General features: G+C 53.9%; 2 protein-coding genes across 6 annotated transcripts in view; one reads left to right on the top strand and one right to left on the bottom strand.

Annotated features, from left to right (window-relative positions):
* The first annotated feature begins 145 nt into the window (after positions 1–145).
* LOC115247550 (collagen alpha-1(III) chain-like) lies at positions 146–7,335 on the top strand. Of its 3 annotated transcripts, XR_003886604.1 has the most exons (8): positions 146–656; positions 1,099–1,218; positions 1,310–1,522; positions 1,703–1,954; positions 2,109–3,871; positions 5,772–5,977; positions 6,043–6,319; positions 6,969–7,335. XR_003886604.1 is itself a non-coding variant. In XM_029829636.1 (5 exons), exons 1-5 carry the CDS (start codon positions 654–656, stop codon positions 2,574–2,576), a joined length of 1,056 nt encoding a protein of 351 aa, XP_029685496.1. In that variant the 5' UTR covers positions 197–653; the 3' UTR covers positions 2,577–3,289. The 3 variants fall into 3 exon arrangements, 1 of the variants encoding a protein (XP_029685496.1); XR_003886603.1 differs by lacking the exons at positions 5,772–5,977; positions 6,043–6,319; positions 6,969–7,335 and having other exon boundaries at positions 197–656; positions 2,109–2,732; positions 2,790–3,289; XM_029829636.1 differs by lacking the exons at positions 5,772–5,977; positions 6,043–6,319; positions 6,969–7,335 and having other exon boundaries at positions 197–656; positions 2,109–3,289.
* A 963-nt stretch (positions 7,336–8,298) lies between these two features.
* LOC101067979 (ATP-binding cassette sub-family A member 2-like) overlaps positions 8,299–12,203 on the bottom strand; it is a 39,660-nt gene continuing 35,755 nt past the window's right edge. For all 3 annotated transcript variants that reach the window (XM_029829597.1, XM_029829598.1, XM_029829595.1), the window contains 10 exons: positions 12,090–12,203; positions 11,818–11,996; positions 10,867–11,008; positions 10,664–10,798; positions 10,273–10,376; positions 10,093–10,185; positions 9,868–9,970; positions 9,653–9,790; positions 9,373–9,582; positions 8,299–9,118 (listed from right to left, as the gene is read on the bottom strand). The exon at positions 12,090–12,203 is cut by the window's right edge and continues 7 nt beyond it. In XM_029829597.1, coding sequence (XP_029685457.1) covers positions 9,083–9,118; positions 9,373–9,582; positions 9,653–9,790; positions 9,868–9,970; positions 10,093–10,185; positions 10,273–10,376; positions 10,664–10,798; positions 10,867–11,008; positions 11,818–11,996; positions 12,090–12,203 — 1,254 coding nt within the window. In that variant the 3' untranslated portion in view covers positions 8,299–9,082. The remainder of the gene's footprint in view (positions 9,119–9,372; positions 9,583–9,652; positions 9,791–9,867; positions 9,971–10,092; positions 10,186–10,272; positions 10,377–10,663; positions 10,799–10,866; positions 11,009–11,817; positions 11,997–12,089) is intronic.

The raw sequence follows: 12,203 nt of genomic DNA on the forward strand, positions 1-12,203 counted from the left end.
GGTAAGCCTTTAACTCCTCGAGTACCATTATCCAAGTTAAGAAATCTATTTTGTACGATTATAATATACAATTTAACAGTAATTTTAAAAATAAATCTTACAATATGCACGTTTTTATAAAATGTAACAGCTTTGACAATAAACTGACAGTATGATTCCGAGTTACATCCAAGATCGTGTATGCATTGAAGATGACAGAGCCGTAACGATGTCAGCCTTTAGATGGTCTACGGTTTACTTCGTTTTGGAATTAAATAATTTCATTTACAATTTACTATTAAGCTTCTAAACAGAACTCGGGTGGTGAGCCTGACCGCATCATGACTTTATAAAGTGTATAATCTGTGCCAGAGTGAGAGCTCTGTATGCTCATAAATAAAGTGACGGCGAGGGAACTCTGAACCGTGTCATGCAATCATTTCCTGAGCAACAACGGAACTCTTCTAAATACAATACGCAACGCGGTTGATTTTTTTTTAAAAAAAAAAAAGCTATTTCCGGGCTTGAACCTGCGAAGAAACCCAAAAGTCTGATTTATATTTTAACAGCGTCGCCTGGCAAAGCTGCGTGGCCGTTGCGTGATAACAAGTAATGCAGTCAAATCGGAAATCTTGCTAGCCTGAAGCAACAGATCGGAAAACATCGGCGAAAATATGGTGAGCTAATACTAATTCACAGTACACATTCTGTGGGTGTTCTGCAGTGTTTATTAGAGCACAGTTTGTTAGTCCAGGTGGCTCGTTGAGGACGGTTTACCATGCTAGTTGGGGGGCTAGCGGCATTATGTAATAGTTAGCACCGTGGAGCGAGTTGGGATATTCGAGTATGTGACCTTTTCCTGATATAAATATACTGAAACCGACGCAACTGTGTATGCGGAGAATCTGCACGTCCCATTTTTCATTAGTTTCATTGTATCAGCCTGTTTTCGCTTGAATAACTAATTATGAATCGTTGCCGTGTTGACTCAGAGCTGGGATTGCGGATGTGACGTCAGAAGGGTAACCCCACGTGATCACGCCATTCGTGCTCCTACACGTTGTTGGAGGGGCTTCTTTAGCTAGCGCTGCTAAATGACTGACTGTCTTGTAATTGCAGGATGCTCCCCAGTATCCAGGCTACCCGTCCCAGTACTGGTATCCCCAGTCCCATTCCACAGGACACTATGCCAGCAACTACCCCCCTGGGTCAGATGTTCCGCCTCAGTACAGTCCACAGGTACAGCTCATTACGTAGCATAAGTAGGTGTAAATCCTGCTGGATGTAATCCGGCCCATTTCAGTAAATCCCTGTGGTGACCTCTGTGCAGGTGATGTCCGGGGCTTATCCCAACGCCGTCTACAGCCCGCTGCAGAGCCACTACCCAGCCACCGCCTTCCACCCATCCAACCCTTTTTACTGTGCGGACCCTCAGCGACCGTCCTCGGCTCCTTTCCCTAACCAGGGCTGCCCAGCAGAGCAGGGCGGTGGGCCCCCCCCACACTCCCAGCATCATCACTACTCTGCTCCTCACTGCCAAGGGGTCAGTTTTCGTCAACACTTGACACGTGCTTGGACGGGCGCCGTTCCAGGGCGGTTTGGTTTAGAAGGTTGTGAGGTTTGGAATCAACCAAACCTCATTTTCAGAGGAAAAGCAGACGGTTGTTGGTAATGACGACAACAGAGGAACGTTGTGAACATTCTTCCCCTTCTCTCCTCTCAGGGTTCTGGATACTCTGCTGGACCCTACCCACAGTACAGTGAAGGCAGCCCAGCCCCCCCCTACCCCACTGGCCAGCCACTTCCCCCCAGCTCACAGGCCGACACATGGACACACACGGGGGGCTCTTATGGTCCCCCACAGCAGCAGTGGCAGCCTGGACAGCCATCTCCACAGAACCACTATGTCCGTCCGTCCCACCCTCCAGCATGGCCCGGGACAGGAACCGGCGCCCCACCACCCTACCAACCCAAGGTATGGAGGGCTAATCCTGATAGTGGGCGGGGCCAGCTCAGTCTGGCGGGGGCTGGGCTGAGAAGCGGAGGGTTCAGGGTCCCACCACCGGTGCATGATGAAGCTGGTTCTGAACCCAATACAAGCGTCACACCTTTGGTTTGTGTCACTACAGGAGCAGAAGCACCAGGGTGCACCACAGGTGGGGGGCAAACCCAGGGCGGCCCCTTCCTCTCTCCCCACCATGCCCGCTGACATCAGCTCTCCTCCTCAACTGTACAACAGAAGCAGGAGGGGGGGGGTCCGATCCTTCACCAGCCGAGTCTCTGCCGTCCCCGGCTCGGGCTCCAGCTCCCGCTCATACTGGACCGCAGCCCCTGGGCCTAGCCAGAGTCCAGGAGGTCATGTCCCGGGTGCTGCTGCTGCAGGAAGACGTGGACGAGTTTGTGGGCAAAAAGACAGACAAGAGCTATCGATGTCTGGAGGAACTGCTGACCAAAGAGCTGCTGGTGTTGGACTCTGTGGAGACCGGGGGGCAGGAGATCGTCCGGCAAGCTCGGAAGGAGGCCGTCCAGCGGATCCAGGCCATCCTGGATCTGCTGGAGAAGAAAGCGTTCTGAGCTGGACTCACTTGTGGATTTAGCTTGTACGTGTAGGTGTTTTTTGTTTTTTGTTTTCTTCGAGATCTTCCACGGACACGGTGAGGATCCTTCCCAATCACGTAAAAGCAAAAGAGGAGGAGGACGTAGGACAAGGTGGAGCGACCCAACAGGCTGGCTGAAGAAGGGTGGGACCAGAGGTTCCCTCCACCTCCAGCCTCTCCAGGATGGCTGGCTGAAGAAGGGTGGGACCAGAGGTTCCCTCCACCTCCAGCCTCTCCAGGATGGCTGGCTGAAGAAGGGTGGGACCAGAGGTTCCCTCCACCTCCAGCCTCTCCAGGATGGCTGGCTGAAGGAGGGTGGGACCAGAGGTTCCCTCCACCTCCAGCCTCTCCAGGATGGCTGGCTGAAGGAGGGTGGGACCAGAGGTTCCCTCCACCTCCAGCCTCTCCAGGATGGCTGGCTGAAGAAGGGTGGGGACCACTTATGCACTGACAGGTCCTCCCCACCACCCTGAGGCAGAGCAGGTAGCAGATGTGAGAAGCTCTGCACAGGTTCCTGTCCTGGAGAGGACCAGCTGCTGGCTCCACCTTGCTTGTTGACTTCAGAACTCAATGTCCTTCACCTGCTGTCCATTTCCTTGTGTAGAGAACTCTGTATTTCCTTCAGTAGCTGGTTGTGTTTTGGTTTAGACGATGATTCAGGGGTACCTTTGTATGATTGAAATAAAGGGCACAAGCTTTGCATGTTCAAAAGAGTTGAGCTTCCTCTCATGTCTGGGCCGTTCCAGGGTCGTTCCAGGTCGATCCTGAAGTGAGTCCATGAAATGTTATATTTCAGCACCTAAAGTGACCCCCCCCTCACAGATCCTCCATATTTGTGTCTGTGGATGCTGGTACATATAAATAGAGATTTAATTCTTAAGATGAATAAATAAAGTTGACAACATTGGCCACCTGTTGGACAGCTCTGGGGTCTTAAAATAGGGAGCTATTCTGATCCAGCCTGAGGCCCACAGGCTGGATTTAATTCAAGGCTCAGTCTGCCCACTTGGCCCAGTGGGGACGGGAGCTGAACCAGCGGCTGAATTTTCCTGGACTGGAAAAGGGATAAAAGTTCCATCAGAAGGCCGGAAACACCCCTGAGATCTGAGGAAAACCATGTCTTATGTATCCAAACTTCCTCCATCCTGGAACGACGGCCCAGCTCGTCGGAGAGTGGAGATGGATCTGAGCTCGCCGGCTCTGGCGGTGTCGGCGCTGGAACGACTGTTGTTGACCGGAAAGGGCATCAGCAGCCATGCGGATGAGGTGTGGCCGCGGCTCTACGTCGGAGACCAGTGAGTGAAACAGCTGGAGCCCCAGGCTGGACCCCTAGACTGGAGCCCTAGACCGGAGCACCAGGCCGGAGCCCCAGGCTGGAGCCCCAGACCGGAGCACCAGGCCGGAGCCCCAGACCGGAGCCCCAGGCTGGAGCCCCAGACCGGAGCCCTAGACCGGAGTCCCAGACTGGAGCCCCAGGCTGGAGCCCTAGACCGGAGCCCCAGGCTGGAGCCCCAGACTGGAGCCCCAGGCCGGAGCCCCAGGCTGGAGCCCCAGAATGGAGGCCCAGACTGGAGGCTACTTCCATCCAGAATGTGTAATGGAACCTTTCAGGGTGGTGCTGGTCCATGTTAGTATATCTGTCAGGTTCAGCCCTTCAGAGGCAGCGCTGGAAGCACCGAATATTCCTCTTCACGCATGAACAGTTCAAGTATTAATACCAACAACGTCACCGGTCACCTCTGGATGAATGGAGAAGACTTGTGGTCTCGGTCCAGAATAATTTCCTAGCTGACAGCTAAAGCTAACGCTGTTGTCAGTAGTTCTAGGAGTGTCCATCATCCGGGGGCTGGGATGGCGAGCTCTGGGTGGGAGCGCCCATCATCCAGGGGCTGGGATGGCGATCTCTGTCGTAGACGGCGCAGTGTTTCAGGGCTGCCGTGAACTACTGCTGTTGGGGTGCGTGAGCAGGTCCTGCCCAGTGGATTCACGATTACAGGTGTCACTTCAGTCAAGTGATGTCAAGGAGCTGCCACTGTACCAGGAGTTGCCACTGTACCAGGAGTTGCCACTGTACCAGGAGCTGCCACTCTACCAGGAGCTGCCACTGTACCAGGAGCAGCCACTCTACCAGGAGTTGCCACTGTACCAGGAGCTGCCACTGTACCAGGAGCAGCCACAGTACCAGGAGCTGCCACTGTACCAGGAGCTGCCACTGTACCAGGAGCAGCCACAGTACCAGGAGCTGCCACTGTACCAGGAGCTGCCACTGTACCAGGAGCTGCCACTCTACCAGGAGCTGCCACTGTACCAGGAGCAGCCACTGTACCAGGAGCAGCCACTCTACCAGGAGCTGCCACTCTACCAGGAGCTGCCACTCTACCAGGAGTTGCCACTGTACCAGGAGCTGCCACTCTACCAGGAGCTGCCACTCTACCAGGAGTTGCCACTCTACCAGGAGTTGCCACTGTACCAGGAGCTGCCACTCTACCAGGAGCTGCCACTGTACCAGGAGTTGCCACTGTACCAGGAGTTGCCACTGTACCAGGAGTTGCCACTCTACCAGGAGTTGCCACTCTACCAGGAGCTGCCACTCTACCAGGAGCTGCCACTGTACCAGGAGTTGCCACTCTACCAGGAGTTGCCACTGTACCAGGAGTTGCCACTCTACCAGGAGTTGCCACTCTACCAGGAGCTGCCACTCTACCAGGAGCTGCCACTGTACCAGGAGTTGCCACTGTACCAGGAGCTGCCACTGTACCAGGAGCTGCCACTCTACCAGGAGCTGCCACAGTACCAGGAGCTGCCACTCTACCAGGAGCTGCCACAGTACCAGGAGCTGCCACTGTACCAGGAGTTGCCACTGTACCAGGAGCTGCCACTCTACCAGGAGCTGCCACAGTACCAGGAGCTGCCACTGTACCAGGAGCAGCCACAGTACCATGAAGGACTACCCGAGCTCTCTGTCCATCATGAGCCTGGCGTGACACCCCAAGACATGTTGTCCTTCAGGTCATCCAGAGGTCACAGGTCACATTGTTGGTCACACGCATGAAGAGGGAGATTCAGAGCTGAAACTCCGTCTCTGGCTGCACGACTGTGGTTACATTCGTAACTTTTCCTCGTCCACGTGTGTTAAAGTTTTACTCTACATTGATTTAATCTGCTCACCAAGAACCTCGAGTTGATGTTTGGCAGACAGAGCGCGGGTGCAGGTTTATCCCTGCGGGGATTCACTCACGTGCTGAATGCAGCCGAGGGTGAAGGCGGAGGGCGGCCTCGCGTATACGAGGGCCTGCGAATTATCTACATGGGTATCCAGGCTCGGGATTCCTGTCACTTTGACCTGAGCGTCAGCTTCCAGGCCGCCGCTGACTTCATCCACCGGGCTCTCAGCAGAGGAGGTGAGACAGGCAAAATGAAGGTGAGAGAAAGTCAACGCCGCTCTTACATGTCACATGACCCTCAGGAAAGGTGCTGGTGCACTGTCATGTGGGCGTGAGCCGGTCTGCCACCCTGGTTCTGGCCTACCTGATGCTGAAGCAGCACCTGACCCTGGTGGAGGCTATCTGTGCAGTCAAGGAGAACCGGGGGATTCATCCCAACCGAGGATTCCTCCGACAGCTCATCGGGCTGGAGAAGCAGTTAAAGGGTTCCAACTGAGCAGCACCCGGTCCACAGGTCCACAGGTCCACCAGAACCAGAACCACACTGTTGTCTCAGCGCTGTGCCCCACAAAGGCCGAGGTAGGGGACACCAACCCAGCACCACCCAAAAACTGTCCATCCATCCATCCATCCATCCATCCATCCATCCATCCATCCATCCATCCATCCACCCACTCATCCATCCATCCACCCATCCATCCACCCACTCATCCATCCACCCATCAATCCACCCACTCATCCATCCACCCATCCATCCACCCACTCATCCATCCACCCATCCATCCACCGTTTCACTCATCCATCCACCCACACTCTCACTCATCCACCCACCCTCTCACTCACTCACTCATCCATCCATCCACCCTCTCACTCATCCACCCACCCTCTCACTCACTCATCCATCCATTCACCCTCTCACTCATCCATCCATCCACCCTTTCACTCACTCATCCATCCACCCACCCTCTCACTCATCCATCCATCCACCCTCTCACTCATCCATCCATCCACCCTCTCACTCACTCATCCATCCATCCACCCTCTCACTCATCCATCCATTCACCCTCTCACTCATCCATCCATCCACCCTCTCACTCACTCATCCATCCATCCACCCTCTCACTCATCCATCCATCCACCCACACTCTCACTCATCCATCCACCCTCTCACTCACTCATCCATCCATTCACCCTCTCACTCATCCATTCACCCTCTCATTCTTTCCAGTGTCCTGACTGGAGGTGCTGTAGACTCGACCTTCTCATCCAAACATCCCAGAACCTCTGCCAGCCTTTCTGGACTCCGGTTGTTCCAGGTTCCTGGACCACTTTGGTCTGGGTCCTGTTCTGGGCCCCTTCTGGAGGACCTCCAACATTCACCAGTGTTCATGATCACAGCTCCAGAATATTGTCTTCATCTCTTCTGTTGTGTTGTTGTGACCGTTCCTCCAGAGGGGCCTGGTGCTCCAGCCCACCCCCCTGCTGGATCACATACAAGAGAGAACAGGAAGTTTGTAGAGGACCATGTGTGAGTTGAGGGAACTGTACCTAACCCAAGCTTTGGTGTGGGGGACGAGGACATTAAACGCACCTGCTCAGTGTCTGTGTCTTTCTGGGCTTTTCTCCACCTCCCAGGTAAAGGGAGGCATCAGAACCTGGACTAGAGTTGTGTGGGTTTGTCTCATGCGGAGCCCAGGGGGGCATCTGTGGTGAGGGGGGGCAGACGTGTCCGTTGGGTCGTTACTGTCCAGCCTGGAAGCTCCTCATGCTGGAGGAAGAGGAACAGCTGCTCTGAAGGGGATTCCCAGAGGTCTCTGATGAAGAGGTTCCCACAGACGGGCCCCCAGACCCTCGTCCTCCACCAGTTGGGTCTTCACCCTGGAACCCTTTATATGGGTCTTCTGACCTGCAGAACCTTTGGAGAGCTATTTTATTGATTCTCTCCGAGAAAGACATCTCCAGAACATTTGAGGGAACAATAAACAATCTCAACAAGAGAGAAAGAATAATTCAAACCGTTTCTAAATTTGTCTCCTCAATTCGTGATTGTAATGGAGGACTTTAGGTATCACCAGAGAAGGCTGATGGAGAGCACAGGGCTGTGGTGACCCCTGAGGGAACCACAGAGGGAACAGCCAGACTCTTCCTGATCAGGATCGACCAGAGAGGCGGACGTGGGAGACGCCAGCGGCTCATTTAGCGCCTGCTTTGATGTCCGCTCATCCCGTCAAAGCCGACCTTCTCGTCGGTGTTTTGGGGAGACGTTCTCCTGGTCCTGAGCTGCTGCCACAAGATCCTGCTACCCTGTCAGGGCTTCTGCTCCAAAGATTAAAGCATCTTCTGATCAAAGCTGATTTGAGAGTTAGCACTTCCTCTGCTAGGGTGACCTTGTCTTCTAACAGTCCACCTTCAGGTTGTGGCTTTGAGGGTCCAGAAGTCGGCTGGCCCCTAGCATCAGCCGGCTCACGCGAGGGAGCAGCCGAACCAGCAGGGGTTCAGGCTGTTTCTGGTTTCATTTGAGCAGAAAAGAGCCAAGCAGAGAGACAGAGCCAGACAATTCCCCGTGGAGGAAACGGTGAGACAGGATTTATTTGCTGACAGCACATTTTGCAACTCTACAAAACCAGTTGGAACACATGCTAACGTCCAGTCCCAGAAACCAGCATGCTTCTGTCAAGCTAGGTCTCCTGCACACATGTGGCGTAGCCTGGTTAGTAAGACCGAGTTGGAGGTTCTAGAAGCTAGGTTTAGTCTTTAGTATCACAGTGATGTAGTGCAGTGTCCACGTTCACACAGACGGAATGCTCCACACCTTACCTGGGAATCTCCTACTAGCATGGTCGGATCCAGTGTGAAGCACAACCGCGTGTTGGGACTACAGGAGAGCGTTGAGGATAGTGCAGACCAGCCCGGCTCATAAAGGGAGGCACCGTTTGGACAACAACATGCCGTGAACATTGTCTTCAGGTGTCCATATTTGACAGACCCGTTTGGTTAAATGGTCCGTTAGTGCAAATCAACAAGCTTAAGTCAGAGGTTCTGTTAAAGTAGTCGAGTGTTCCGGTGACCGGTCCATCACAACACGCTCCAGGGTCCAGACTCTCAGCGCACCCGGTCGGCTGGCGAGAATATGCTAGGTTCTCCACAAAGACAAACATGGAGACATTCAAGGACAAGAAGAAATGGTCCCGCTGGACCGCCGGTGTCTGGATGATCCGCCCTAAAGCATGGGGTCCCTCCTGGGATGCTGCTCCACTTGTGAGTAGAGTCCTCCTCACAGCTCCGCCAGCAGCTCCCTCCTCCCTTCGGACTGGCTGGATTTGTCCTCGTCTCCTCCCCTGATCAGCAGAGAGTGTCTGGGTTGAAGGAGAGTTGGACCTGATGTGATAGAGAAAGGAGAATCAGCAGGTTTCGCTTCTGTCTGGAACCATACGTTTGATGACGTCATGACGAGTCCCGGAGCTTCTGGCTTTGGTGTTCCGGTTCCTGTGGACCCTTTGGAGCCTGAGCCGCCAGAGCTGCTCTGTCTCAGCTTCTGTTCAACCTTCACCAGCTGCCTCCAGTAAAACGTTGCTTCAAAAAGTGCTCGGTAGCACCAGGGGGCAGCTGTGGACCAGTTGTGATGCTCTCACCCGTTCCTCCTCGAAGCTGATGAGGCCTTCGTCATCGTCGCTCTCCAGCTCCTCTGGAGCCTCGCTGATCAGAGCGCTGAGCTCTGTGGGCACCTGCCGAGACTTCAGCATGCTGACGAGGCGCTGCAGGGGGGCCGGACGACCCCCTGGGGGCGGGGCCTCTTGCTGCTCCAGGTTGTCGCTCTGTTTCTTAGCAAAGTTAACAAAAACCTACGAAGACAAAGAGGCGTGACTGCAGAAATGTGCTGTGGTCCTCGTTGATCTCCTCGCTGTGACTCACGTTGTCCAGCGTGGTCTGACTGACAGAGTAGTCCTCTATGGCCAGCACCTCCAACACCTGCTCCATCTTACTGAAGACCTGGGCCAGGGAGATGCGCTCCGACTTCAGCTGGTACTGGACCTTGGTGTGGTGACGCTCCTACAAACAGCAGATTGATGCATTGATTGGTTGAAGCTTCTGCTTGATGCGGTGCTGGTGCAGAGCTACACGGGTACCTTCAGCACAGCCTCAGGAAAGTTCCTGTTGAAGAATCCAACGACGTCCTTCACACTGGAGCTGCTCTTTGTTCTCACTGTGATCATGTAGCCGTCCCCAAATCTAGATGACAGAGCAGCAGGTGTCACACCACCCTCATCAGACCGGAGCTGGTCTGATGAGGGTGAGCACTGAACCTCCTCATGTGCTCCTGGCTGAGGGACATGGGAACACATCTCCTGTACCTGTTCTTGAGGTGCTGGATGCTGCCCAGACACTTGAACCTGCCGTTGACCATGATCCCCAGTCTGGTGCACAGGGCTTCACACTCCTCCATGCTAGGGAAACACCAGGAGACCACTGCAGATGTCAGCGTCCACGAGGAGGACATGCCAACGTCAAGTCTGTCAGTTCAAAGTCCTCACCTGTGTGATGTCAGCACCACAGAGCGCCCGGTCTTGATTATGTCCAAGATCAAATTCCAGAGGAATCTCCGAGCTTTTGGATCCATCCCAGTGGTGGGTTCATCCTGCACAAGATAGTCCACAAGATAAAAGAGTCCAGGAGCTGCAGGAGCTGGAAGTTACTGAGATGCACCTCAGCTAAGAGGGATACCACTGCTCAAAGGTGCAACCTGCCGCGGCACAAACTGAAACCTTTGGAGCAAACATCATGTCTGACATCTCCACTTGTGCTCATCATGTCTCACCAGGAAGATGAGGGAGGGGTTAGGGTTAGGGTTAGGGCTAGGGTTAGGGCTCATCTTTAGGGTTAGGGTTAGGGTTAGGGTTAGGGGCTCATCTCTCCATGTCTCACCAGGAAGATGAGGGAGGGGTACCCGATGAGAGCTATGGCAGTAGAGAGCTTGCGTTTGTTTCCCCCGCTGTAGGTACCAGCAGGCTTGTCTGCGTACTTGGACAGTTCCAACTTCTCCAACGCCCACTGCACCACCTAAGAGCGGAGAGAGTAGAGTCCGTAACCATGGCAACGACCAGGAGCAGGACACAAGACCCACTCACCCTCTGCTGATCCTTCCAGGGAATCCCACGAAGCCTGGTGTAGAGCTGCAGATGCTCTGTGGCCGTCAGGTCGTCAAACAGAGCGTCAAACTGAGGACAGTAGCCTATACTCTGCTGCACATGCAGCAGGTCCTTCAAGATGCTTCAGGGAGAGGGAGGAGGAGGAGGAGGAAGAGGAGGAGGAGTGGGGAGAAGAGAGGAGAAGAGGAAGAGCGATAATGATAATTTACTTGAATGAAACACCAATCAATAAACCAAACATTACTCAACGTCTAACCCTAACCCTCTATCCTTAACCCCTAACCCTCTAACCCTCTAACCCTAACCCTTAACCCCTAACCCTCTAACCCTAACCCTCTAACCCTAACCCTCTATCCTTAACCCCTAACCCTCTAACCCTAACCCTCTAACCCTAACCCTCAACCCCTAACCCTCTAACCCTAACCCTCTATCCTTAACCCCTAACCCTCTAACCCTAACCCTCTATCCTTAACCCCTAACCCTCTAACCCTAACCCTCTATCCTTAACCCCTAACCCTCTATCCTTAACCCCTAACCCTCTAACCCTCTAACCCTAACCCTCTAACCCTAGCCGTCTATCCTTAACCCCTAACCCTCTATCCTTAACCCTAACCCTCTAACCCTAACCCTCTATCCTTAACCCCTAACCCTCTAACCCTAACCCTATATCCTTAACCCCTAACCCTCTAACCCTAACCCTCTATCCTTAACCCCTAACCCTCTAACCCTAACCCTCTATCCTTAACCCCTAACCCTCTAACCCTAACCCTCTATCCTTAACCCCTAACCCTAACCCTCTATCCTTAACCCCTAACCCTCTAACCCTAACCCTATCCCTAACCCTCTATCCTTAACCCCTAACCCCCTAACCCTCTAACCCTAACCCTCTAACCCTAACCTAAAATTTAAGGATCCGGTCCAGGTTCTGACCTGCTTCCATTGATGAAGGCTTCTCCTCCGGTGGTGCACTCATCACCTGTCAGCATCTTGAAGGTGGTGGTCTTCCCAGCTCCATTTACACCCAGCAGTCCAAAACACTCCCCGGGCCTGACCCCCAGGCACAGCCGGTCCACGGCCAGGATACGACCCATCTTTCTGGATTTATACACCTGATGGACACAGGTGACATTATTCCCTGCGTCAATCCCCCCCAGAACCAACCATGCATGACTGAAGTCCAAATGTTGGACAACTGGTGGCACCTTGGTCAGGTTCTCGATCTTCAGCATGTCGTGATCGGCGTCTCCTCTGAGCACTCTTCGTCTCTCACAGGCCACGTCCACGTCATCGTCCTCTATAGGCTGGCAGCTGAGCGG

This window comes from Takifugu rubripes, chromosome 21, assembly GCF_901000725.2.
Source record: "Takifugu rubripes chromosome 21, fTakRub1.2, whole genome shotgun sequence".
NCBI classification, from domain to species: Eukaryota; Metazoa; Chordata; class Actinopteri; order Tetraodontiformes; family Tetraodontidae; genus Takifugu; species Takifugu rubripes.

Coding starts and splice junctions, on each gene's coding strand:
- LOC115247550 (XM_029829636.1), top strand. Junction 1,523..1,702: donor CTGCTCCTCACTGCCAAGGG/GTCAGTTTTCGT, acceptor CTCTCCTCTCAG/GGTTCTGGATACTCTGCTGG. Junction 1,955..2,108: donor CACCACCCTACCAACCCAAG/GTATGGAGGGCT, acceptor GTGTCACTACAG/GAGCAGAAGCACCAGGGTGC.